General features: G+C 58.6%; 1 protein-coding gene across 1 annotated transcript in view; it reads left to right on the plus strand.

Moving 5' to 3' along the window:
• Nucleotides 1-312: 312 nt before the first annotated feature.
• The window catches only part of AP2A2 (adaptor related protein complex 2 subunit alpha 2), a 32870-nt gene continuing 6215 nt past the window's right edge, over nucleotides 313-26967 (plus strand). The window contains exons 1-14 of the mRNA XM_030333870.1: nucleotides 313-349; nucleotides 1348-1490; nucleotides 3127-3320; nucleotides 6431-6560; nucleotides 10027-10128; nucleotides 13540-13648; nucleotides 15227-15377; nucleotides 16681-16849; nucleotides 17811-17948; nucleotides 20824-21006; nucleotides 21545-21642; nucleotides 22044-22275; nucleotides 22379-22546; nucleotides 25214-25374. Coding sequence (XP_030189730.1) covers nucleotides 313-349; nucleotides 1348-1490; nucleotides 3127-3320; nucleotides 6431-6560; nucleotides 10027-10128; nucleotides 13540-13648; nucleotides 15227-15377; nucleotides 16681-16849; nucleotides 17811-17948; nucleotides 20824-21006; nucleotides 21545-21642; nucleotides 22044-22275; nucleotides 22379-22546; nucleotides 25214-25374 — 2015 coding nt within the window. The remainder of the gene's footprint in view (nucleotides 350-1347; nucleotides 1491-3126; nucleotides 3321-6430; nucleotides 6561-10026; nucleotides 10129-13539; nucleotides 13649-15226; nucleotides 15378-16680; nucleotides 16850-17810; nucleotides 17949-20823; nucleotides 21007-21544; nucleotides 21643-22043; nucleotides 22276-22378; nucleotides 22547-25213; nucleotides 25375-26967) is intronic.

Genomic DNA, 26967 nt, shown 5'->3' on the forward strand with positions numbered 1-26967 from the left:
GGGAGATCGGTGCTGCTTGCCCTGGGCTGCATGTGCTGAGCCTACAGACTCTTTCCCACAGCAGATGGGGGGTGTCCCAGCCAGAGCTGGGCTCCCTGGGTGCGGGGAGCGGATGAGCCAGTGGGGGCTGGCCGGTGGTGGAGGAACCAGGCCTGGGCTGCTTTTATACTCTTAGGTCATTACGTTGTATATCAGTTTGTTGGTGAAAGGGAGGGTTTCTCAGAACGTCTCAAGGTGAGGTGACCAGCTGGCTGGCTGACATGTGATTGTCCCCCTAGGAAGTCTTGGGGGAGGCCTTCCAGACCGCTCTCCATGGTCAGCCAGTGCTTGCTGGCCCACGGCACGAGGGGTCCCGACTTGTGAGGCCAGTGCTGTCCCCGAGTCCCCTTCAGCCCTCATATGTCCCACACGGGTCCTTCACACTGTGACAGCAGTGTCACTGGGAGACCCCGCTCAGAAAGATGACCTGATCTCTCTAGTTGTCACCTCTGCAGTCCGCTAGTGGTGGGCTCTAAGGAAAACTGTGTCCTCGTCTGGCGAATTGAGAACTTCGATCCTTAAAATGGCGCAGGGTGGTCTTTTCTATTTTTTTTTAAATGTTTATTTATTTTTGAGACAATGCGAGAGACAGAGTGCAGGCATGGGAGGGGCAGACAGAGGGAGACACAGAATCGGAAGCAGGCTCCGGGCCCTGAGCCGTCAGCCCAGAGCCCGTTCGAACTCACGAACCGCGAGATCATGACCTGAGCCGAAGTTGGACGTGGTCACCCTTGGGTGGTCTTTTTTAAATAGCAGTTTGTGTTCTGCCAGTGATGTGTCTCGAACCCGCCTCATCATGATGTCTCGCGAGGTGCTCGTTTGCGCTGTGTTTAGGGTGAAGACACGGTTCCTCTGGCCCTCTCGTGTGTGACTTCCGCGGGTGGGTGCTTTGTCCTAAAACTGAAGCGAAGGGGGGTCATTTAGAGCATGCTCATCCGCCTGCGGGAAAGAACTTATTTAAAAGACCGACTTGCTGACTCCAGGGGCCCTGGCAGGGCTGGTTGGTCCCAGGGAGGCCCCCTGGGGCCTGGCCTGCCCGGGGCTGTCGGGGGGGGGGGGGGTTGGTGGGGGGGCTATGGGGGGGGGGCGGGCAGAGCTCTTGATGTAAGGATTCTGGCTTCGGTTTCTGAGGGAAGCCGCACCCTTGGGTTCTGCCGTGCATCACCCGGTCTGGAAACGTCACCTGTCACCCGCACTCGTGTGTAGCACGGTGGTGCCTCGTGTGCGGTGGAAGGCGGGCCCGCGCCCTGCTGTCCAGCTCCTGCCGACGACTTCCCTGCCCTCCCACTTCACCCACCTTTTCTGTAGGTGACAAGGCTCTCGATGGCTACAGTAAAAAGAAGTACGTCTGCAAGTTGCTGTTCATCTTCCTCCTGGGTCATGACATTGACTTTGGGCACATGGAGGCCGTGAACCTGCTGAGCTCCAACAGATACACGGAGAAGCAGATCGTGAGTGTCGCCGGAGGGGGGCGGGGGTCGGGGTGGGGCTGGCATCCAGGACACCTGAGGCGGCCCCAGGGCCCCCCTCCCCTCCAGGAGGCAGTCTTGCCCGTGGAAGGGCCTTTTCTCCTGGGCGGGGTTCTTCCGACTTGGAGGCCGTTTCTTTCCTCGCTCTTTCTTTCCAGCTCCCCTGCAGCCGAGACTTCCTGTGGGTCTGGATGGATGCTGCAGGGAGCCAGGCTGGGGTGTCTGGGGCAGGCCTGCTTCCTGCCCCAGAGTGTCTGGCTGACTCACCGGCACGGACAACCCCCCACCGACCCGCTCCCCGTGGTCCCGGTACAACTTTCCCTTTCTGGCAAGGCCGCCACACCCCCGTGGCAGAAGAGCTGCTCCTGGGCGTGCCCTTGCCCTGGCTGCCGGCTCCCAGTGCCCTTCCAGATGGCGCTGGCACCTGGGCCCCTGAGGCCCTCTCCGGCTTTGTAGCTTTAGCCCTGTAGCTCCTCAGAGTAGCAGTATTTTTATGTTTTCCCCAGTGTTGCAAAGTTAACAGTTTCCTCTGTCCGAAAATTTAACTTACAGGAAGTAAAATAACAAAAAACCAAAAAACCCTAGACCCCCCCCCCCCCCCCAGGAATGTCATGAAGTATTGGTATTTACCTGATAAGAATTTGGGTGTCTGCCATGGACCAAGCAGTCTGCTGGGAGGCCCCTGGGGACATAGGGACCAAAAGCAGATGTGGGCCCTGCCCTTTTTCAGTGAAGAGATGGCATCATACAGTTCGTAAACGGAGAATTATAGCTGTGGCCAGTGCCCAGGGCAGAAGGTGTGGAGAGCTTTCTGGGGCCCTGAGAGGGGCTGGCCAGTAGGGAAGGTCCTCCAAGGAGGGCATCCTGAGCGGGGACAGAAGGACGAGGGCTTAACTGGGGGATGAGGGCAGACAGAGCCAGTAGCGCCCAGCTGGGCTCACATGTGCCGGAGCTGAAGGGGCAGCGGTGGCTGGAGGGGAGACGGGGGAGGTGGGCTTGTGGGTGGGGCCTTTCTCCCAAGGCCAACAGGAAGCTGCACAGGAGTTTCACCTGCACGGTCAGTGATGAGATGAGTCTCGAGAAGGTCACTGTGTCCCCTGCATGGGGAGAGTGTGGACGGCAGGGGTGACACGGGGCTGGAGTTGGGCCAGTGGTGAGGGCGCAGAGACAGATCAAGAGAGAGGGTGAGGCCGGAGTGAGCAGGGTTTCGGGAACTCATCATGGTTTCTTGGGGCCTTCCAATCAGGGTCCTTTCCTCCCTGTTCAGGACAGTGGTGAGTCCACATTGCTCACACGTGGTACCATGGATAGGTGAGTGGGATGGGAGGTGGGACTGGGGACCGAGGCGTCTGGTTCCCGTGGGGACGTCTAAGTGCCTCTTGGGTGCGTCCCTCAGGACTGTCTTATGGCAGAGCCGGAAGCAGGGACTTTGCCTCTTTAACGACACTGGTGCTTTCGTCAGAGTGCAGAGGAACCCTCTGTGGCGCGACCCCCTCCTGCAGGACACTGGGCAGTGGAGGCGTCGGGAGGCCGGCCCAAGGCTGGACGCTTGTGCCTTGTTGTCCGTGTCGACCCAGGTTGTCACGAGCTCTCTGTCCTCTTGTCTCTCCGGAACCAGGGCTACCTCTTCATCTCTGTGCTGGTGAACTCCAACAGCGAGCTGATCCGGCTCATCAACAACGCCATCAAGAACGACCTGGCCAGTCGGAACCCCACCTTCATGGGCCTGGCCCTGCACTGCATCGCCAACGTGGGCAGCCGAGAGATGGCCGAGGCGTTTGCTGGGGAGATTCCGAAAATCCTCGTCGCTGGGTATGTGTCCCGTGACTTGTCGGAAGTGCGTGTGTCTCTCGCGTTAAGTGAACCAAACATGCAGCTACTTAGAGGATTTCTAGGATGAGTTGTCTCCCTGTCTTAGGCGGTGGGGCAACCATATGTGTAGGTGCCTGGCGAAGTCCCGTCACGCCTCTCCTGCCCCAGTACCGCCGGGGTTTGGAAGAGCATGGAAGAAGGGCCCTGCCGGCTGCAACCAACCGACAAGGGCCCAGCCTCCCACACGGCTGCCGAAGAAGGAGCGCGTCGTCCTGGGTTGTGGCGCAGCACCCCTTCTCGCCCTTTCTCCAGAGTGTCACTGAGGAAAAGTTCAAGCACAGGATTCTTAGAGACCTACCCCCACCCCCTTTGATTTGGAGAGGGGCCACGTGGGGCAGAGTAGGCCGCTCTGGAAGGGTGCCACGGGGCATGGCAGAGGCAGGGTCCTGCGTTCGTGTTCCCGGACTCTGCTGAGCTGGGGAACTGAGCCAGGGTCCACACCCTGGTGACACATCTGGCTCAACAAGCGCCCAGGCCCGGGCACTTCGTCGGACCAAGCTCTTCCAGGATGGCCGGCGGTGCAGACAGAGGCCACGGCACTCTGGATGCCGGGACACCGCCCCAAACCCTGTGGCACACGGACGCTCCTCCCCGAGGCCTAGCTGTGCCTCCGGGGCGAGCCCTGGGCTGCACCAGTGACCAGAAGGGCTGTGGCCACACAAGCCCCGGAGGAGTGTCTGTCCGAGGCGTGTGCCACCAGAGGGAGACGGAGTGGCCAGGCCGGAAGCAAGGCCCCACGGGAAGGGGGGGCGGGGCACTCAGAGACACACGCCGGGAGCAGGTCACTCACTGGAAGGACAGCAGAGCCGAGGAAGCAGGTGGGGAGCCGAGACGACGCTCCACGTCTGCCGATGAGAGCTGTGGGGCACGGTGGCCGCCCTGAGCGCAAACTAAGACAGAAGAGACTCGAGGGACTTGATGTGAGCAGAGTGACCCTGACGGGACGGTCGGGTCCGGACCCCACCAGGGTGGGTGTGGGTTCAGGGCCGCACGGCACCTTGCTTTCCTCACTCGTTAGGGCTGCACCAGGTTGGGCAAGGCCTTCCCTGAACCCCTTTCCCTGCTCTGGCTGCCGCCTGGCCCTTGCCCTGCTCCTGGCGCACACCAGGGAACACGTCTGCGCCCTGCCTGCCTCCGGCCGCAGAAGGCAGGCTCCTGGGGGCTGAGGTTTCTGTCTGCTGTGGCCACTGCTTTGTTTCCAGCGTTTTGACCAATACCTGGTACACAGTAAGTGCTTGAAAGACGCCTGTTGGACGAGCGTGACGTAAAACAGAGATAACCTCTGGAGAGCATTCAGATGGCAATCGAAGAACGCTTTCCTGAAGTAAAGGACGGGCCGCACCTACAGTGGAAGGGCACAGGGGGCGCACGGCGAGGCCCAGCGTGGGACAGGGCGGGGAGAATCCTGCTGCCGGGAAGCCAGTTGAGCCCGCGAGTTTCACGGCCTAGGGGACCTGGCGCGGTCACGCCACCCCGCCGGATTACCTGTCAGAATCGAGGTCGCGGACAAGCCTACACCAAGAGGTTCAGGCCGCGTGGTACCCACGAGCCCTATTCGAACGCCAGTCCCAGCTCTTGAATGTGCAGTTGACCCACGGCAGCTCAAGGCGAAGTGCTCAGGCTGAGACGGCCAGAGACGGACTGAGGCACTGCAGGGGCGGCAGATGCAGAGGAGATGGTCAGCAGTCAATAACTGCGCTGGAGTTGGCACGTTGGGGCGGGACGGCGGCCCCCAGCAGGCGCTCAGGAAGCGAGGGTGCCGGGCACTGGGCCGTGGGCCCGAGATAGAACTGACACAGAGCGGGCAGTGGCCTCCCCGGCCTCCCAGGGGTGTTGGATGCCGTTACTTCCCTCTCCCCGAATGTTCTTCTGGTGCGGGTCCTGGGGGCAGGAAGGCCCTCCCGTGCGAGCACGGAAACGCAGTGGTGACCGGGGGCGGCCTCTGCCATAAGGCCTGCGGGGCGTGCTGCCTGCTCCTCGTGAGGATGTGTGGGGCCAGAGAGGGCCGGGGACGGACTGCTCCCCCGGGGCAGTAGAATCCTACGGGGTTCCTGTGAAGGCAGTTTCTCCCGGGGGTAGAACGGGGAGCAGCTTGAGGGTTTCTCGTGTTGGGCTGGATTTAGGGCCAAGAAAGCTCTGAGGCAGGTGAATGGTGACGACGGTCCCCAGCCCTCCTCTCCCCTCCACCGTCGCCCTGCCGTGTTCTTTTTCAGACGGCCTCCACGGGGCTGTCCCTTGGTGGGCGGCTCAGCGGAATTGGGCTGGGGTTTGGTGGGGAGGAGGGATAAACAGCCCTGGGGACGTTCTCTGCCCGCCGCCAGCATTAGAACCGGAGCAGGAAACCCTCCAGACGTCCCTCTCCCCGGCTTGTCTGCAGTCGTTCTGACCTAGCTTCTCAGTGTTTGCTGTGCTCCAGGGACCCCGGGCTCTGTGGCTCAGTGGCTTGCTTTTCACTGTCAACCGCACGAAGGGGCAGGAGGGCATTTGAATCCCCGCCTCTGCTGTCCCAGCACAGAGAGAAGCAGGGGTGGGGTGCTTCACAAGGGCACCCGACAGGGGTTTTGGACACGGGAGGAAATCGCCGGGGGCGTTTTGTGGCAGTGCAAGGCTCTCTGTTCTTTCTGTTTTGGTTGTGTGTTGTTAACTGAGTTTTGAAAAAAATACCGTGATCCAAGCAGAGAGGAGCATGAGTTGAATATGGTCAGTCTTGCATAGCCAAGGTCTTATTCAGCAGTTGGGACAAATACCAGAACTGACACTTTTGGAGATGAGACACCTTTCCTGGTGGGATTCTTTGCTGTTGATTGTCTGGGGCAGGAGCCAAGGGCAGGTCTTCAGAGCAGAAGCCGTCTGTCACTGTCCACACGTGGTCCACACGGACACCTCTCGGAGGCGGTGGGCGTGGGCTGGATCACACGGGAGGGTGCAGCGACCTGGTCTCCAGGTTACTCCGGCGTATGATCTGTGAGGCCCGGGGCCATGCTTAGCTTGTTGGGGCCACGTGGGGTGCCAGCCGTGCTCTCGAGCGACCACCGGTGTTTGTCTTTCAGAGACACCATGGACAGCGTGAAGCAGAGCGCCGCCCTGTGTTTGCTGCGTTTGTACCGAACGTCTCCCGACCTCGTCCCCATGGGTGACTGGACGTCCCGCGTGGTGCACCTCCTCAACGACCAGCATTTGGTAAGTGCCTTTGGACCAGGGTCCTGCTCACCCCACCAAGTGACCGTCTCTGGGATGGCCATTAAGAAAACAGCAGCTCGGTGCTTCTGAGGGGACACCGAGCTTAGTCCACTGAGCCTGTGCGCTCCTGTGGCTAGGGGGAGGGGCCCCTCCTTCCCGGGGCTGGGACCGTGCAGACACGACCTCCGGCCCGCCCCAGAGCTGGCTGTCGCAAGGCTTCCCGTGTGCTGGGGCCGCACAGACCGGCCGGACCGAGATCAGCGGCTTCTGGAGACACCCTGTCCAGGGAGGGCAGTCCGTGTGGTGTGCCTGTCTGTCAGGCGGTGGGTGGTGAGGGTGTCCCGGGACCCCCGCCTAAGCTCCTGCCCGCAGTCTTGCTAATCTGCACGACTGCTCCACACGCCAGGCCCGAGTGTCCTCCCTGTGTCGTAGACAGGAACGTTTGGTGGTTGTGGTTTGACGTGGGTCACAGGTCCGGTCCACACCAGCCGGGGCATACGGGGTCGTGACATCGGGAGATGGGGTCAAGTTGGAGCAGGCGTTCGGCACAGTGGCTTTGCGCCGTGCGAATTCTGTTGTAACACTGGGAGAATTGAAATGTAACACAGGGTTTCCTCCTGAGTAGATGGGGGTTAGTATGCAGGCCGCTTACTGTGTTTTTTCCCAGAAACGAACCTACCTCAAAAATTAAAAATAAATGATCATCGCGTGCAGATTCAGAGGAGAGAGCCGGTGGCCGTGTCGGCAAGCTTGCTGTGCTGCGGCCGCCCTGGGGGCTGTTCCCACGTTGTCGTTGCCCACGTTTACTGGGTGTTTGTGTCCAAGCACGGCAGCCCTCCCTGAGGGTGGAGCTCCGCCTCTGTGGCCAAGTCCTGGGGAGAGGGGGAAGGGCCTGGGCGGGGTTAGGGTTAGGCCTGCACGCCGGGTCACCCTCAGTCTGTTCAGGTTCAGACTCCGCTGGTAGAGCCGGGAAGCCATGCTGGTGGCCGTGAGGCTTGAGGCCACGGGTCACCCACCGGGCAGCCCCTGCGCGGCAGTGGGGCTTTTTCTGGTTTTGCACCTGAGGAAACCGAGGCTCGGAGAGACGGAACGGCTTCACATAGATGCGGATTTGAACCAGGAGGTGACGGAGGGTCAGAACTGGGACAGCTTGGGGGCCCGAGCCACACGGCCAACCGACACCAAAGCCCTTGGCCAGCAGACGTCCACCCCCAGCCCTTGTCACAGTGACGGGGACTATCCCAACTGCCTGCAGGATTCCTCTCGCTGACACCCAGAGATCCTGCAGCCCCAGCTGTGGGGTCTGCTTTGGTGCCCTGATGCACACGACTCTGCTTCACCAGGTGCGCTGCCTGGCACCTTCTTGGCTACGGGCACCAGAACCCAGCTCGAAGCGGGAGAGGTGGAGGGGCCGGCCCAGCCAGACCACGGGAGGGCTGAGCCCATCATCACCCCGCCTCCTTTTATCCTGCTGTTCTCGGCCCACGCTCACTGTTCTCTTGGCGCCTGTCCTCCGTGTGGCCTTGGCTTCCGTGTCAGATACTTCCTGGCTTTGCCGGTGAAGGAGGCCTGAGACTTGGCTTTCTTTGGTTTCAAGGTCAAAGAATGCCCAGAGGGGTGTCAGCTGGGTGGCAGAGCGAGCCAGCCCCTGTGGGTCCCTGTGGGACCACTCAGCAGTGGAAGAGCTGAGGGGGTGTGTGTATGTGTGGGGGGGCAGGCCATGGGCTGTGGCCGGGGGGCAGCACCGAGGGCCATTTGGGCCTGCCCCGGTCTTCTCACACTGCCCTTCCTACGAAGACCCCTGCAGGGTGCAGAGGACGTGAGACACTGTGCTTTAGGAGTCTCCTCAGAATGCGCAGATTTGTTCTGTCCTCGTGGTGGGCCAGGCCGAGCCCCACACGCTTAGGAGCCGTGGGGACCAGCTCTGCCCTGGTGGGACCTGCGTGCTCACAAATACTGACCTGTCAGAGCTGGCTTGCGAGGGGAATCTGTTGGTACTTACTCTGCCCGCTGAGAAGTGGGCGTTGAGGCCAGTTAGGTCCGTTTGGTGCGGCCTTCACTCTGTCATTGGAAGGCTGAAGGAAGCGCTCAGCTCTGGCTCTCCCCCGCGGTCTCCGTCCTCGAAGCTTCGCAGCTGCTCGAAATGCTGGTCTTGTCCCACCTGCTCAGGAGCACGGTGGAGGATGGCCAGCCGGGTCCGGCGGGGGGGGGGGAGGGGGCCAGGGCTCTCCTGGGCTTTGTCCTCGTCCTCACCGTCGGTAGTGGCATTCCTTTGTTCACGTATCTGTGAGGGCGTCTTTTCTTCACCAGCATCTGCCTTCAAGAGGTGTGGATTGCCGGGAGCCGCTCCTGGTGGTGCCGGGACAGCCGTCTGCAGAGAGAGTCCCCGCACGTTGAGGCCGGGTGCCGTGTGGGGGCCCTGCAGGGAAGGAGTCTCGCCTGGGTCTGGGGTGCTTCGGGGGCCAGTGTGGTGGGGACACAGCCTGGACTGCTTCCAGAGAAGGGGAAGAGTGGGCTCTGCGCTGGAGTCTAAATAATGTCTCCCTCCCCAGTCCACACAGAGTGATTTTTTTTTCTTTAAAAAAAATTTTTTTTTTAAATTTTTTTTTTTTCAATGTTTATTTATTTTTGGGACAGAGAGAGACAGAGCATGAACGGGGGAGGGGCAGAGAGAGAGGGAGACACAGAATCAGAAACAGGCTCCAGGCTCCGAGCCATCAGCCCAGAGCCCGACGCGGGGCTCGAACTCACGGACCGCGAGATCGTGACCTGGCTGAAGTCGGACGCTTAACCGACTGCGCCACCCAGGCGCCCCCCCAAAATTTTTTTTTTAACGTTTATTCGTTTTTGAAAGACAGAAACAGCGCATGAGTGGGGGAGGGGCAGAGAGAGGGAGACACAGATTCCGAAGCAGGCTCCAGGCTCTGAGCTGTCAGCACAGAGCCCCACACGGGGCTCGAACTCATGAACCGCGAGATCATGCCCTGAGCCGAAGTTGGACGTTTAACTGACTGAGCCACTCAGCCGCCCCTTCTCTCTTTTTAAAAGATTTTATTTTACACCCAGTGTGAGGTTTGAACTCACAACCCCAAGATCAAGAGTTGCACGCCCCACCGGCTGAGCCAGCCAGGTGCCCCCACACAGAGTGATTCAAATCAGGGGCAGCAGTGAGTGCAGCTGCCCACAGGACCAGACAGGTGGCCAGACCCAGAGAAGGGCAGGAGGGCCAGTCGGGATGGGGCCTCCGCTGCCGCAGGGGTCTGGGCCACGTGTCCAGGCTTGCAAAGAGAAGCTCCAAAAAGAAAATGGGATGTGTGCGCTCTTGATTGTTAGAGATCTGTGAATCCGGCCCATGGACTACAGGTCTTTGCTCTCCATTTAAAGTTTTATTCGGAAAATGACTTTGCAATGAGAAGCCAGGCACTTTGGCTGCAGTCACAGCATGTATCTGTTGTGTCTGTTCCAGGGTGTGGTGACCGCGGCCACCAGCCTCATTACCACCTTGGCCCAGAAGAACCCCGAGGAGTTCAAGACTTCTGTCTCTCTGGCCGTGTCCAGGTTAAGCAGGGTGAGTCTGTCGACGGGAGTGGGACTCAGGGTGCAGTTTGGTCTCAGTTATTTTAAATAATACGTTGGTTTATTAAAGTAAATTATTAAATTAAATAATTATTAATTATTATTAAATAATAATTATTAAATTAAATAAATAAAATTATGAAGATAATTTTAAATAATACGTTGGTTTACTGTTTAGAGTACAAGGTGTTTGGCTCAGTTTGCAAATTCAGGACTGAGGACTCTTCTTGGTTAGGAATTCTTTGGGTTTTCTTTCAACCCTTTTGTCCGTTGAGAAGTGTCCTGTCTGCACAGGAAGGTGCACGGAGCGAAACAGCCCGGCTCACACTCGTGCTGCCTAGGGTGGGGGCGGGGGTGCCGGCTGGGCCCCCTGCTGTGGGGAGCCCTGTCCTCACTCGTGTGGCCTCGCTCCTTGCTTTCCTTTCCTTTGCTGCCTGAGCGGGTGTCCTTAACTCTGTTGTCTAGCTCTGACTGCGCCCTGAATCTTCACACAGTTGGATCCCGCGTATGGGGTGTAGTCTTTTATGTTTGTCCCGTTATGCTCCGCGTTGTGGAATGACCGTATTTGTCCTGTGTGCCGTTCGTTCGGTTTTGACGCTGTAGGATTTGTCTGAACACACAGCATACGTGCCCAGCGCTGAGGCGGGTGTGAATCACCTGCCGGGAACAGCTTTGCTGCCTCGGTTCGTGTGTGTGTGTGTGTGTGTGTGTGTGTGTGTGTGTGTGTGTGTGTGTTGTCCCTGGAAGTGGCGCTGCTGGCTCGTGGGGTGGCCGCGCTTCACCTGAGGGGACGGTGTCACGGCACTCCGCCAGCAGCGTGCAGTTCCTGCTGCTCTGCATCTTGGCTTTTTAAATGTTCGCCGTTCTGGGGCGTGGCGGGGTCTCGTGATTTACGTGTCCGTTTTCTTCAGGGTCAGTGAGGTTGGGCAGCTTTGCGTGTTTATTGCTTTCTTGAACATCTTCTTCTGTGAAGTGCCTGTTAAGAAGTCTTTTGCCCACTTTTCTACAGAGTTAGCTTTTTTATTGTTTTGTAGAAGTTGTTCTCTACATATTTTAGATATGAGCACTTTCTTGGTTAAATTAAGTTGAACCAAACAAAATTGCCCACTTTTACCTATTACTGCTCTCTGAAAATGGCATCTCTGTATGCTTCGGTCTACCCTGTGTTTAAAAATCTTGTCCTACTCCCTAACTTGCCGTTTTACTCTCTTGGTGAGGTCTTCTATGGTCGGAAATTCCTCCTTTTAAAGCACCAATCCTTTCCTTTGTGGTTAGTGCTTTTTCTGCCCTACTTATGAGGTCTTTCCCAGTTCTGGGGTTTCATTTAGGTTGACCACCCGCTCTGGGACTGGTGTCTGTATATATCCAGTCCTAAAAGGCCTCCCTGCCCCCGCACCCCCCCCCCCCCAACAGTGCCGCCTTGACCACAAACCACGGGGCTCTGTCTGTGCCTCCTCCCCTTGGTATCATCTCTGTTCATTTTACACAGCGGTGCACTGTCTTCGTTGCTGGAACTTGAGGACAAGTCTTGATGTCTAGTGGAGCACGTGTCTTGTTCCCCCAAGAATCCTGTTGGGACTGCCTTTAATCTGTAGGTCAGTTTTGAGAGAATTCAAATCTTTACAGTATCGAGTCTTTGAATCTGTGACCATGGCATACCTCTCCATTTATTTGGGTAGTCTTTAATTTTTCTCAATAATGTTTTATAACTTTGTGAGTGGAGATTCTTTTATCTTTTGTTAGATATCTTTATACAGTTTATTTTTAAAATGCTGTCCTCAAGGATATCTTAAAATGTTATTTGTAAACTACTATGGGTTGGTTTTAAGTAACTGGTGAAGCCATTTGAGATTGGGGTTTCTTTGTTGGCAATTTCTTTTAAAAAAATTTTTTTTTAGTGTTTTATTTATTTTTGAGAGAGAGAGAGGGAGGGAGGGAGGGGCAGAGAGAGAGGGAGGGGCAGAGAGAGAGGGAGACACAGAATCTGAAACAGGCTCTAGGCTCTGAGTTGTCGGCACAGAGCCCCATGCGGGGCTTGAACTCATGAACCGTGAGATCATGACCTGAGCTAGAGTTGGACACTCAACCGACTGAACCACCCAGGCATCCCTGTTGACAATTTCTTATTATGGATTCAACTTGTTTGATAAATTATGAGTCTTTGTATTTTCTGTCCTTTCATTCACTTTGGTTATGTTGCACTTTCCTGACATTTGCTAATGTGTCTAAATATTCAGATGTATTGACAGAAAGTTATTCAGCGCACGGGGGTCCGTAGTGCTGCCTCCTTCCCGGTGTTGATGCGGGTATTTGCACCTTCTCCCTTTCCCGATTAGTCTCAGCAGTTCTTCTGATTTTGTTGCCCTCTCTGTTATGTTTTTTTTTCTCCCCGGCTAGTTTTGCTTCATATTTTTATTTCCTCTACTTTTTGGGTTAATCTGTTACTCTCTGTAAATCTTTGAGGTAAATTACTCGTTGCTTTCTTTTTTATATTTGCTTCAAATGTGCATGTTTAGAGTTGTAAGGTTCTGAGTGTGGTGTTAGCAGCACGAGACGGCCTGTGTTGGCCCCCCGGTCCTGAGGAGCACGGAGCTGCTCCCTGTCTTCCTCCAGTGCCTGCCTGTGTGCCCTCTATCTACCGCTCTGCTTGTTCTGCCCGTGCCTCAAACAGCATGGAGCTCACCTCCCTGCGGGAGGGGCCGCCCCCTGGGTCCAGGCTGCTGTCTTGCAGCCGCGTATAGGAATTGGGTGAACCTTCCTGAATGTGTTTACCTAGGACCTAAAGTGTCACCCCTGTGGCTTTGTAAGGCGGCGCTCCTCTGACTTCCCTGGCAGACACAGGAGGTGGGGAGGCACTGGGCTGTGTGTTAGTGGAAGTGAAATGCCTTAGGGGCGGTCGTGTATTTGGAAGGTGGAGGGGGTGTCTGCCCTGCCAAGGACTGTGATAGACAAGGAGATGGAGCCGTGAACGGAGGAAGCTTGCTGTCTGGCCTCCGGTGAGCTCACGGCAGGGGTCTGTGCTGGAGGGCTCGTCCCTTCTGAGGGGACTGAAGTTCTCCCTTTTGGGTTTTGTTCACTTTCTGCTCCACAGAGGAGTGACTGGGTTTCCGGTCTGTTGAATTCTGTAGCGGTTCTGGGTCAGTGGTATAGGCTGGTGTGTGCCCACGGAGCGGGCCGGCCGTTGCACAGCAAGAGCGCGTGGGCTGTTCCCCAAAGTGACAGCGGGCAGCTGCTCTCCGTGGGAGCCTGGCACGGCTGTGCTCCTTTACCTCTAAAATAGGAGACAACTAAATGCCCCTATTAGCTCACCGAATGGAACTGTTTCTCAGGTAGTGTGTGACCTCAGGACCACGCCGAGGGCCTCTCTAAATGACACCCGTCCGCACCCTGTGTTGTCTTACAGATTGTGACATCTGCATCAACAGACCTTCAGGATTATACCTACTATTTTGTCCCGGCTCCCTGGCTGTCCGTGAAACTTCTGAGGTTGCTACAGTGCTATCCACCCCCAGGTAACAGCTGCCAGCACAGACCCGTCTGAGAGGGGTTTGCTTCAGCATCGTAGGCTTACTCTTGTGTTGTTATCTTTACAAGACCTTTTCTGCTGCTAGTTCTTGTTCTGCGGGTCCTTTATGATGCTGCCCCACATCTTGGCTCTCCCAGAGCAGCTGGTAGAGAACTCACAATTTTCTTCGGATTTGGGGTTATCCCTGCCTGTTAGATAATATGGTATCTGTCCTGTGCAGCTTTTTGAAACAGTGTTTTTCAGTAAAACTGGCAACGCTCACAAGCTCTGTATTTTAAGTTGTTAATAATCTGTATAACCTTAATATACACAGTGGAGATATTTTTCTGTTCACGTTTTATTGCAAACGTATTTTATTGCAAAACGTATTTTTGACTAATACGGCAAGTATCTAGAAACGGAACTTTTTTTAAAGTTTTTATTTACGTATTTTTGAGACGTAGAGAGCGCGCGCATGCCCGCACGCAAGCAGGGAAGGGGCGGAGAGAGGTGGTGACAGATGATATGAAGTGGGCTCTGTGTGCACAGCACAGAGCCCAATGTGGGGCTCTAACGCATGAACTGAGATCATGACCTGAGCCAAGGGCAGATGCTTAACCGACTGAGCCACCAGGCATCCCTAGAAATGGAATTTCTTGATCAAAGGATGTAGATACTTCTGAGTTGTCCTTTACACTGATTGCTCGTTGTAACCTTTACGTTTTAATCCAATTGGTTTTGTGCAAGATATTTCTTTGTTAGATTCCAGTAATTTTCTCTTACTTCCATACTGAAGTATGAACTGCACACCTGCAGCCGAGCCTTCGTGTGGGGGGACTTCCCTTGAGCCGGAGCAGGACTGGCCTCCCCAACAGCCACTCCTTACTTCTGCCTCCCTCCCTGCCCGGCCCTGCCCGGCCTGGCGGCCGTCCCGCTCCTTCATTCTGAGATCTGGGGTGTCTCCACTCACTCGTGGGTGTGTTTCCCTCATGACTCTCCTTTCAGGGCTTGGCCACCTCTCTGCTCAAGCCCTGGGGCAGGGGGTGGGGGGAGCTCCCCAGGGCCCTGATGGCGCCCCACCCGCGTCTGCAGGGCTCCGCTCTTCTTGGCCGGCTGGGTTTGCTAGCCCTGGGTGTGCTGGGGGCTTTGGGGGACATGCTGTACAGGTGTCTGATATTTGATATTTTTATTGCTTTCTTATTCTTTTTTTTGTCTATTATTTCTTTTTTCTGGTTTCGTTAGAATTTTTAACATTTCTTTCTCTTTGTTGGTTTTGATAACAGTGTCTCTATTTCTATTGGAAATAGAAAGTGGAGGAAAAATCTTTTGTCCCCTTTCTTTCCAACTTTTATATTTCTTGTCTGCGTCTCCGAGATTTTCTTTTCTCTCTTCTAATTCAACGAAGGTGTTATGCATCTCATTTGCATTAAAATGTACGTGCAGTGACATCCTCTCGCCGGAAAGAGCCGCGCACTCTGATGGGGAGCATGTGCTGGCCAGCCGGCTCCCCCTGGTTGTGAGGTGGTGCGGCTGGGGGGCAGGTGGCTCTGGGGGGCCCGGCCCGACAGCGCTCTGTCTCGCCCAGAAGACCCTGCAGTGCGAGGCCGCCTGACCGAGTGCCTGGAGACGATTCTGAACAAAGCCCAGGAACCACCAAAGTCAAAGAAAGTGCAGCATTCCAATGCCAAGAACGCCGTGCTCTTCGAGACCATCAGCCTGATCATCCACCACGACAGGTGCGTCAGCAGTGGGCGGTGCTCTCCTTCCCCGGCCTCTTCCCCGGAGCGTCCTGGGTGACGTCGGGTGCTTACCCGCTCCCCGACACGGACAGGTCGCCTCTGCCCTCCTCAGGCGGGTGCGTGCTCCCTGCGGGCTCCCCTTCTGGTCTCTCCTCCGCTGCTTCTCTCTGGCCTCAGAACGTGCGCACCATCTGCCGCGGTGTTACCTCTCCCCGAGGGCCTCTCCTGTTTGTCCCGAGCACCCTGCTGCGGCCTGGCTTCTCCCGTGACCGCACAGGAAGGGGGGCGGGGCGCCTGTCCGCGTGTGTCCCCGTTAGCCTTCCTGCGGCACGAAGTGACAGTCAGCGTTGGTTTGAGGCCTTTGTGGGGATGTGGTGGCGGTGGCTGAGTGTGTCGGCGAGCAGAGAGATTGGGGATGGGGGGATGGTTTGCTTCCTTGCGTTTTCTTCTCAGCTCCTGTAGCCCGACTTCCTGCCCGTGGCCTTGAGCCCAGTGCCTTGTTTTAGCATTCCCGTTAGCGTGCCGGGGTGGCTCCCATGCGGGGCTGTGGGAGACGCCGCCAGGGTCCCCACGAGTGCCCGCTGCTGCACTCCACCCAAGGTGGTGTGGGGGCACGGTAGGCGTGGCCCACCCTCTCCCCGCCACCTTCCGCCTCGACGTTTTTGGACAAACGTAGTTTCTTGTGACAGAAACTCAGTCTGAGAGTCCTACTTCAGCAGGGCTGGGAACTGTTGAAAACAAAACTTTAGAGGTCAGAGGAAGCCTTTTGGTCTTTATCGAATGCGTTTAAAGAGCCACAACATCACGAAGGTAAAGCGGAGAGTGAGCAGCAGGGTGGCGGAAACTTCTTGGCGGCTGGCGCTTCGGGACCCACCTCTCGTGTCTGCCTCTGCGCACGCGGCTCTCGGGACTCTTCCCACGGCAAGGCCTGTGTTCAGCCGTTCACCACGGCTGGCTGCCTCTGGCTGAGGTGACGTTTCCGGCCGCTCGGCGAGAGCCCGGAGCGTTCCCTCCGCCAGCTCGGCGCCGAGGCTCAGGAGGAGCTTGGTTTGGGACGGCGCCTCCGCCGCCACCGCCTCTTTGAAGTTGGGGAATCCTGCGCGCGAGGGGGCAGCGAGCTGAGCCGCTGCGAAACTGACCTCAGGGTTTAGGTCCGTGGCTTCCGGTGTGGGGGCCCCGAGGTCTCCTCTAGCAGTGCCGTGGCCGCGAATGCCACCCGCCTCGCCGACCTGTGCGTGGCCCTGTCTGTGAGGCTCCTACCGAGGAACCCCCAGCCGCCCCTCTTCTCCTGCCCGTGCAGTGAGCCCAACCTGCTCGTGCGCGCCTGTAACCAGCTGGGCCAGTTCCTGCAGCACCGGGAGACCAACCTCCGCTACCTGGCCCTGGAGAGCATGTGCACGCTGGCCAGCTCCGAGTTCTCCCACGAGGCCGTCAAGACGCACATCGAGACGGTCATCAACGCGCTGAAGGCGAGTGCTCTGTCCTCGGGGCTCTCGCTGCTGTGTCCCCGGGGGTCTGTTCTCTGTGAGGCGGGCTGAGAGCACATAGTACCCAGCGCCGAGTCCCGCACGTACCCGAGTCACGATAGGTGTTTGAATCAACGCAAACGGTTCTTTTTGGTAGAAAGATAAAACATCTCGTCCTTGTCTCTGAGAAGACTCACCATGTGCAAAAGAAAATCCGCTTTTCTCAAGGAATTAAAATTCCAGAGTTGAAGAGCCAGGTTGAGGTTACTTGCGCCCGTTACCTGCCTTTGTGAGCCTCCAAAGCAGGCGGGGTGGGCTCGCTCCGCAGGCTCGGCCGTGACAGCACCCCTGCGTTCTCCTTGCCGCGCTAGGTCCGCTGGAGAACGCGAGGCCGGGGGGAGGCCACGAAGCCCGTTGTTCTGTCCCCGGCCTGACCCCGTTCCTTTGTGTGCTCACATTTTTGGTGTGTGTTTTGAACGAGAGGCCACACGAGGGCCTGGCCCTGCTTTTGGTGTTTGCTATCGGTCACTGCCGGTCTCAGAAAGACTTGCCCTTGCTCTGGCCCATGGTCCCGCAGCGGTGCTTCCCGGGGCTGTCCCGTGCTGAGGAGCAGCTAGGGTCTTACTCCGCAGCAGAGGCTGAAGAGCAGGTGTGGGGTGGGGCCCGAGAGCAGCGCTCTGAGAAGCTCCCGGGGGAGGCAGAAGGTGCCAGTCTGTGACCATACAGTAGAGGCCTCTGACTGCCCCCAGGGACGGAGCTGGATTCTGGGTGGGGAGACTCAAGGAGCGAGGGGCTCCGTGTGACCTGTCTGTCGCGGGGAGGGGGGTGGTCCCGAGATCCAGACGGGGAGTGGGGGCAGTGCGCAGTTAAGCTTTGGGACGGAGTCGGGTGCCTGAGCCGCGTGGCCTGGTCACCCGGCCCGGGCTCTGCCCGTGCGGCTTTTCACTCTGCCTCGCACCCCCAGACGGAGCGGGACGTGAGTGTGCGGCAGCGGGCCGTCGACCTCCTCTATGCCATGTGTGACCGCAGCAACGCCCAGCAGATTGTGGCCGAGATGCTGAGCTACTTGGAGACGGCCGACTATTCCATCCGGGAAGAGATTGTGAGTCTGAGGGCCGCCGCGCTGCCACCACAAGACTTCCTTTCCTTAGAGTGTGTGGTTCTGCCCTGGCGCTTGATCGGGAATCCGCTAGGTCCTGGGTCGAGATCCCTCTCCTTAAGCTTCCAGGCTGCGTTCTCAGGGGAGCCTCGCAGGCTTTTGGAAGTGACTTGAAACAGCCCTTGCTCACAGGGACCCTCACGGTGAGGTAGTTTTGCAACGCGGGTGAGTAAGAGTGCAGACTTGTGGGCACCGCTCTGTAAGTTTGACCCTTGCCTTACTGCTTGTGTGCTCAGCCTGTGCTCCTGCCTCTCTCGGATGCATCGAGCTCAGCCACCACCGGCGAAGCGGGTGTGCACGCCAAACAGATCGCCAAGAGTTCCGCAAATACTTATCGTGAGAGGCGCTGATCATGAGCCAGGTAGCCCGTGGCCAGCAGAGAGGGGCCCCAAGCGTGTGTGTGATTCACAGAGGGCTCAGCGTGAGCCTGTGTGAAGGGGTCAGCTGCTAAGGTTAGCGGTCCCGCAGCCTCTCATCCTGTGAAAAGTGTGTCTTATTTGTCTTTCTGGGGAACGAAGTGCAGTCGAGGCCTCCTTGGGAACTCTGGGGGCAAGTGCCCAGCCTCAGAGCTCCCCACAGCTGACTCTCAGCATTGCTCCTGGGCTGCTGTTGGGCTTGGAAATGAGAGGCTGGGAGCTTCTGGGCCGATGTGGCTCCGCATATAGCTGGACACTCAGGCTTCTAGGGGATCATTTACTGAATGGCTCTGGCCCCTGTGGCCAGTCTGGGGCAGGTGCTGGCTCTTCAGTGCTGAGTGGCGTGGCCTAATTACCATGTGGCCATGCTTTGATGAAGAGCGGGGCTGCCCTGGAGAAGAAAGAAGGTCAAGGAAGGCTTCTCAGAGGAAGCAGCCCTGGAGCTGAACCGCTGAGCAGCCAGGAGAGAGGACACAGGCGCTTTGGTGGGGACAGGAGGGACAGGGGTGACCAGCCAGGAGAGAGGACGCAGGCACTTCGGGGGGACAGGAGGGACAGGGGTGACCAGCCAGGAGAGAGGACGCAGGCACTTCGGGGGGACAGGAGGGACAGGGGTGACCAGCCAGGAGAGAGGACGCAGGCACTTCGGGGGGACAGGAGGGACAGGGTGGAAGATCTAAGAATAGACGTGCAGGGAGAGGGGAGTCCGTTGTGGGGTAGGGGTGGGGTCACGTTTAGAGTGTGGCCAGGCAGCAGGGCCTGGGCTCCCGTTTGTGTGGGTGCAGCAGGTTCTGGGGACTGTACTCACTGGGGCACTGTTACCATCGTGGTTCTGTGTGTCCTGAGCTGAGACAGAGGGGCCATGGTCTTCTGTGTGATTAGGTGGGTTTTTTTTTTGTAAGTCTTGTTTATTTTTGAGAGAGCTAGAGAAAGAAAGTGAGAGAGAGAGAGAGAGAGCACGCAAGCTCGAGCAAGCAAGGGAAGGGGCAGAGAGAGGGGGGGAGAATCTCAAGCAGGCTCTGGGCTGTCAGTGCAGAACCGGACGCAAACTGTGAGATCATGACCTGAGCTGAAGTTAAGAGTCGGACGCTTAACCGACTGAGCCACCCAGGTACCCATGGGTAGGTTTTTAAGGTTTTGAATGTTAACCGGTTCCGTGTTGGCTCTTACTCCCTTTTACATGGTGAATGGCATTGCTCAGTTAGCTTCAGTCATACGAGGGGTAAGACAGATCTGAGTTCGCGGTAAATGCTCTGTCTGGCCGTCTGTCCAGCCTGGTGTGTCGTATCATGCGTCCTGTGGTTGTGTTAGCTGCTGGGCGTCCGTACCTGGACGTGCTGCTTGCCCTGCCCATGGCGGGGCCTTTCTGTCCACGAGGAGTGCAGGTCATAGGCAAGATGGTGGAGCGCCTGTAGCGTGGGTGAGGATTGGCAGAGGCAGGGCTCTGGACCCCGGGGGGGCCTCGGGAGTCGCTGTCATGGAGTGCTGGGGGGTTTCTGCAGGAGGTGGCAGTGAGCTCGTCCTGAGAGGATGACGGTACTTGGGGGTGGGCAGCTGGGCGGCAAGGAGGCGGCTCCGTCCGGTGGGAGCAGGGCACGTATGGCAGAGGCAGTGAGGCTGCTGTCCCGTGTCACGGTGAGAGGCCCCGAGTGCTCAGCTTCGGGGTGAGCTCTGGGCTCGAAGGATTGAAGCCGAAGGAGGGCAGTGATGCGGCCTGAATTTTGGAATGATGCTCTAGGATCACTGTGGAGGGTCGCCGCGGAGGCCAGAGAATGGGCAGAGCAGGTGGGTGGTGGTCCAGGCCCCAGCAGGAGCTCTGGGGGCGCATTCAGGAGGGCAACGCAGCAGGGAGGTAAAGACAGGCAGCTGCGTGAGGGACACAGTCTAGCGTTGGCAGCTGGTGCTGTTTGGGGGGCTTGGTGTCCTAAGAAGGTGGCGTGGGTGGGGGCGAGGGTCTGCTTTGGGTCAGCCCAGTGCCATTGCCCCTGGGCAGTGTGTATGGCCCGCAGAGTCCTCTGGAGGGCGTGGGGGTAAATGAGTGGGTGGGGTCCCCCGTGCAGAGTTGAGGGAGGCTGGCCAGAGCAGGAGAACCCAGAGAGCCCTGCCGCCCTGAAGGCGGGCTTGCTGGGAAGGGCTGCCCAGGCTCTGGTCCGTGGCGGTGCAGGGTCGCCATGACCCGGCTGGACCGTGTCTCTCCCGGTCTATTCCTGGAGGGCGGTTTGGCTTTCCCCAGTGAAATCTGCAAATCTCAACTTTCTGGGCTCCCTTGAGAATGTGGTGGAAGCTTCTTGCACACCCGAGCTTTGGCACACGCGTTCAGGTCCTTCCGAGGCCCTCGAGTTGACGCGGCGCTGGCGGCTGTGGGGCCCAGAGCGGCTGCCCTGAGCGTCCGCACCCTGCAGGTGCTGAAAGTTGCCATCTTGGCGGAGAAGTACGCCGTGGACTACACGTGGTACGTGGACACCATCCTGAACCTGATCCGGATCGCCGGCGACTACGTGAGCGAAGAGGTGTGGTACCGCGTCATTCAGATTGTCATCAACCGCGACGACGTGCAGGGCTACGCTGCCAAGACGGTGTTTGAGGTACGGCCCAGACGCGCCCTCGGGATAAGGCGTGGGGTTCTGGCGGGCGTTGCCGGCCTCCCTGCGTCTCCTGCCCACCGTTCTGGGAGGTCCCGGCTCCTATGCTGTGGACACCACCTCTGCTTGAGCCTTATCTCCTGCGCGTGCAGGGTCTCCGTTGGTGAGGGGCGCGTGCCCCTGGAGGATGCTGGTGTGCGCCTGCCCCCGCCTGGGGCCTGAGTAGCGCGTGGCTGTTGTTCCAGGGCTGGCGTTGGCCGCATCTCTGCCTTTGGCGCTTCCCTGCTGCTGACCTACCCGCTGAAGTGGCGGGAAGGCAGGGAAGGGGCAGATCCTAAAGCCGGAGGGTCTCGGGGCAGCTCTGGTGGAAGCTCGCACTAGCGTGAAAAATAGGCCGTGCGGGAGGGCGGCCTGAACCCCGCGTGGGCCTGGCGCCTCGCCACCTCCTAGCGACTTCGCCCTGTCGTCAGACGCCTCCCGGCTCTTCTGCCTGTGCCGCGTGCTCCTGTGAATCAGGCTCACGGTGCTCACGGTTTCACAGGCTCTTCAGGCTCCGGCGTGCCACGAGAACCTGGTCAAAGTGGGAGGCTACATCCTGGGAGAGTTTGGAAACTTGATAGCTGGGGACCCCAGATCCAGGTGAGAGACCCCGTGGGAGCCGGGTGAGCACCGCGCCGTGGTGCCGGCGGCCCAGGGGAGGTTGACAGGTGTGCTCACCTGCTTGTTGGGACAGCAGGGCAAGAGCACTTCCGCTCCGGATTCGTGTGTTTGTATTCTCGTTCAAGCCGTACAAAGGTCAGGACTCCTGTTGACGATAGATGCGTGGTCACGTGGCTCCCACGGCCACAGGGAAGCGTGCTCTTGTGTGGGACGGGAGGCGCACGCCTGCCTGCGCGCCCTGTCCTGCGCGGGAGCGGTTCTGGTCTAGCGTAGGGGCCGCTCCCCAGAGCCACTCCTGGCTCGCGCCCGTGGGCGAGGTGCGTGGGCGCAGGAGCGGGGGGACATGGGCGACGCGCTCCCGCCCCGTCTGTGCCCCACAGCCCCCTGATCCAGTTCCACCTGCTGCACTCCAAGTTCCACCTGTGCAGCGTCCCCACCAGGGCGCTGCTCTTGTCCACCTACATCAAGTTCGTGAACCTGTTCCCGGAGGTGAAGACCACCATTCAGGACGTGCTGCGCAGTGACAGCCAGCTGAAGAACGCCGACGTCGAGCTGCAGCAGCGGGCCGTGGAGTACCTGCGGCTCAGCACGGTGGCCAGCACCGACATCCTGGTAGGCCCCGGTGGCTCGGAGAACCCCTGCCGCACCGTCCCTCGCCCTGGGGCCGGAAGCTGCGGGGCTTTCCGCCGCCGTGACTCCGGGCTTCTTCCTCCAGGCGACCGTCCTGGAGGAGATGCCGCCGTTTCCGGAGCGCCAGTCCTCCATTCTGGCCAAGCTCAAGAAGAAGAAGGGCCCGGACACAGCCACGGGTCTGGAGGAGGCCAAGCGGGAGAGGAGCGCCGCTGTCAACGGGGGCCCCGAGCCTGCCCCGGCCAGCGCCGCGGTGGGTCCCTTTCTGGTGGCGACGCCCGCATAAGCTCCTGGGTCGCCGGGTCCCCGAGATTCGGCACCAGCAGAGCATTTGCCCCCTGGGGAGAACGTGTTGTTAGGTGTGAGGTGTGTGCCGAGAGCGCAGTGGTGGGACCCAGCCAAGCCCTCGCCTCTCCTTCACCTCTGACCTCAGAAGGTGCTCCCCCCCCCAGGCGCCTGGGCCTCATCTTCCAGACTGGTCTTCAGACTGCCGTCTCGGGCCTAGAGTCCCCTCCCATCTCCTCTCTGTCCTGAGTGGTTCAGACGATGTGAGCGCTCGCTTCTTCTGTGGGACTGCCTTGCGTAGGAGGCCATCCGGCCGCTCTTTGTTGGTGTAGAGCGGACCCACCTCACACCTTATGCTGTTCTTAGAGATTTTCAGCAGTGACTTGGGTTAGGGCCGGTTTCCCTTTTCTGTGTGACGTGGTGAGGGCATTCACGTATAAGTGAAGACCTGTCTTTTGATGTGCGTCTGGGGGAGGTGTCAGTTTGAGAGTTGTATTTGTTTCTTTTCTCTCCCTGGCTCGAGCAACAGCTTCGTGGGAATGCACACGCCAGCCCTGCCCCGCGACCGCCAGCTGGGCGCCATGACCAGCTCCCCAGGACTGTGGGCTTTCTGCTTGTCCGTTCTGGGAGGAGGCCTGGAGAGCTTTGTGTCGTCTCTGGGGTCTTGGCCCAGGGGTGTGAATAATGCCTCTTAACGATATCAGGTGGCCTTTGTGAAGAGGAGTGTCAGAGGTGACATGCGCCTGTGTGCAGACAGACCGAGGCCTTGGGGGCTGGCTTGTCAAGGGCGTGATTATGCCCGAGCCGTTGTGCTCCTTGATGGGGTCTGTGGCCTGTCCCCTGGTCTACTTGTGTGTCCCTTTGACCGTGTGTCTGGCCCTCAAGCCGAGGATCCTGGGCCTGCCGTGAGCCCTCTATTCAGGCCTCACCGGGCCTCCTGGGGGAGGGAGGAGGCAGCCAAGGGGCAGTGGGTCTCTGCACGCCTGCCTTGGGGCAGAGCTCGATGTGGGACCTGGGCAGGGAGTGGCTGTCCAGGTGGGTCTTCCCAGCAGAACAGCCTTGCTTTTGTCCGTTGTAACTTTCAGGGCACATATTTGACTTCATTGGACAAAAGATTTGCCCATTGTCAGAAGCGTGTGAATCGTTATTCGGGAACCAGTGGTAAAGATCTTCCAATAGATGGCAGAGGCGACACAGTCCCCATAACTCCCATGCAGGCTGTAGTTTGTCAGCTATGACAGATACCTTCCTTGCATAATTCAGAGCCAGGTTCAAAGCCACCTGAGTTCTGCTCCTGACCCTCCTCAGGTGGGCAGACTCCTATGGCAACAGTGTCAGTAAAAAACAGTGTCATGTGAGTAGCTGTGCTCCCAGGAATGCCGCTGCAGGTGCAGTGAGGGGCAGGAACCACCTTGAGAGGCCACGTCCAGATGCTGCTGGCTCCTGATACCTCCTCTGACAGCTCCTCTGGGGTCCCCGTCCCTCAGGCTCCTCCTCTCCCAGACTCTCCGCTTCCTGAGGGGAGCCTCGGCAGGGCTGGGAAGGAGGGGCTGTCACGCAGAGCACACGTTTTGTAATGCCTCTTTTATCTTGGAATAGAATTCGTATGTGATATGACATACCTGTGATGTAATTTTTTAGAAATTCTTTAACTTAAGCTGAAAGAGAAACGGGCAGTTATTTATACTAACGTTGATTTTCATGTGTAACTGCTCAGCACGGCCACACTGGAAGCAGGTGGCCGTCAGAGGCCTGGCCCCGAGGTGTGCCTGGCCAGTGCCCAGAGTGGGCACGCCCACACGCCGGGGGGCAGGGGTGGGGGGCAGGAGGAGAGTACTTGGCCTCCCTCGGCTGTCCCTTCAGGGTAGTTGTGTTCTGGAAAGATGGACGTGGGTTAAGCCCGACCAGAGTGAGTGCAGTAATGTAAAATGGCGCCGGGTGCAGTCTCGGATAAACTGATTTTAACCTTCACGAATGCTCAGTGGGACATTCAAAGGTCACTCAAGACGAGTCCTCAAGGCAGAGCGGCTCATCCCTGGTTCTTGCGGCGACGTGGCCCCTGGTCGTAAGCAGAGCCCCACGTGTTTATAGGGGTGCGGGGTCAAAGTGTGAGTGTCAGCTTGGGTGAGTGGTTTGTGTTGTGCGTGGCCCTCGGTGGCTTTTTCTTTTGCCTCGGATCAAAAAGTAATCATTTAAAGAAAAAATGGTCCGTAGGCTTTTCGTCTATTTGTTCTCTGTAACTCCATAAGGCCTAACACGTGGCTAAACCAAGAATGCACCCAAAGTAGCTTGCCCACTTCTTTGTCTCTTCAAACTCAGTCTCACTCTGGAACGTCGACAGTAACGTGCGTGGTCTCGTTTCTTTTTGATCTCTTTTATGGCAAAAGTGTTTTCAGAACTTTTTTTCCCCATTCAGATGATCGTCACGGAAAAAGGTTGGCTGTCTTTGCAGTTGTGTGAGATGGTGACTGATCTTCAGACTTGGCTCTGGGGTTGCAGTCTCCCCTCACGTGCCGGGCCCTTGCCCCGCGCAGCCTGGCCGCGATCCCTGGAGGGGAAGCGCGGGCACTCGCGCTTGCTAGGCCGTGGCGTGCCTGGAGGTTCCCCGCTCACCCTCTCCCTCCCTGTTTTCCAGTCCACGCCTTCTCCATCGGCAGACCTCTTGGGTCTGGGGGCCGCGCCCCCTGCGCCTGCGGGCCCCCCACCGTCCTCCGGCGGGCTGCTCGTGGATGTATTCTCAGACTCACCCTCTGCGGTCGCGCCACTGGCTCCCGGCTCCGAAGACAACTTTGCCAGGTAGTTGGTCTCCCGTGTTCTCGACACAGGGACTCTTTCCTGCTCTGACCGCCCGGGGCCCACGGTCCGCATAAGCTGGTCCTTACTGCCCAGGTCCGCCCTGGAAGAGCTCAGGGCTCCGGCCTGCTGGGTGGGGTTGCTCCAGAACCACCCCCACAGCTCCGCAGGTCGTCAGTTCTCACGGGTAGCTCACTGTCACCAGGAAGATCGGGTGGAAAGGAAGAGCTTCAGGCACTGGCCGTCCGCGTTTCTGAGGCGCATGCTGGCCTCTCACCCGCCTGCGACTGTGCCCCTCTGGCTCCGCACCCTGCCGTGCGGTCGCGCCCCTTCTGGCCCCGACGTCGGTCCCTCTTTGTGTGTGCCTTGCGGGCGCCCGACCTCTGCTTTCTTGTTAACACACACTCTCGGTCGCGCCCTCAGTCCCAGCCTTCCTGTGTCCCGAGGCGCGCACTGCCCCCCGCAGCCAATGTGGTCTTTCTGGCTTCCTGTCTCACCTTCCTGGAGGCGCCACGTGCCTGGCTGTGCGTAGCCCCCGCTGCCCACGAGCCCCGGACGGGCCCCTGCACCCCCCGCTGCTGCTCTGCTCAGCAGGTTTCTCTTCCTGCTCCGTTAGCTGTGCGGTTCCATACCTTTCCCCTGTTGGCTCTCTGTCCCTCGAGTCCCTGCCGGTCTCAAGTCCCGCAGGGGGTGTGGGAGGGCTCGGCCTGGGTGCGGGGGCACGCCGGCCGGAGAGGAGCACCTTTACTGAGCGGCCCCTCGTTCTCCTGAGTCTGACGACAGCAGCGGGACTCGTGCGCTTGTGCAGTTTCCCCGTGTCTTGGTGTCCGTGCTGCGTGCGAATTCTTAACTTCCTGCTGCTCGTCGAAGATGATGAGGAGAGGTGGGTTTGGACGGGTGCGCGTTGCCGTCGGTGGCTTCCAGAAGTGCCGCGTTGGAGATTGAAAAGCACTGCAGACCCCAGGCTGCGAGGCCCTTGGTGCTGGAGCGGCGTGCGTCCCTGGGACAGTGCCTGCTCGAAGCTGGGCATGCTGGTCTGGGTGGTGGCCTGGGGCAGGGGCTTTCCGCAGCGTTCTTGGTCCTTGCTATGTGTGCAGGTGCACGTGGTGCCTGGGCCACGGGCTTCCTCGTGTGCACGACGAGGTGGGAGGCCTGGGGGGCAGGTGTCTACGGTGGGAACCCTTGGAGCCATTTGCTCGGCAGCTTGCCCGCTTCCAGGCCCCCAGCCCGGGGGGGGTGTGGTGGTGGTGGTGGTGGTGGTGGTGGTGGTGGTGGTGGTGTGTGTGTGTGTGTGTGTGTGGTTCTGGCTGTCTGGGCCGTGCTGTGGCCTCAGAGGGGTGGTGAGGGGTCTGCTGTGGGCTGGGTGTAGGTGCAAGTGAAGGGTGCTTTGGGACCAGCACCGCTGGCGGTGGGGGAAGGTTTGCATTCTCCCGAGGCTGTCACAGGTGCTTGTTATAAACCTATAATCCCACAGGGTCAGGTTTTGGTTGGGGTGACCCTTTCCCTTGACTGTCACCTAGTGGGCCATCAGTCAGTGCCCTTGCCATCTCCTTGGCAAATGTCAGATTAAAGTGGTTCAGCCCAAACCAGCAGTGC

This window comes from Lynx canadensis, chromosome D1 (genome assembly GCF_007474595.2).
Source record: "Lynx canadensis isolate LIC74 chromosome D1, mLynCan4.pri.v2, whole genome shotgun sequence".
Lineage (NCBI taxonomy): Eukaryota > Metazoa > Chordata > Mammalia > Carnivora > Felidae > Lynx > Lynx canadensis.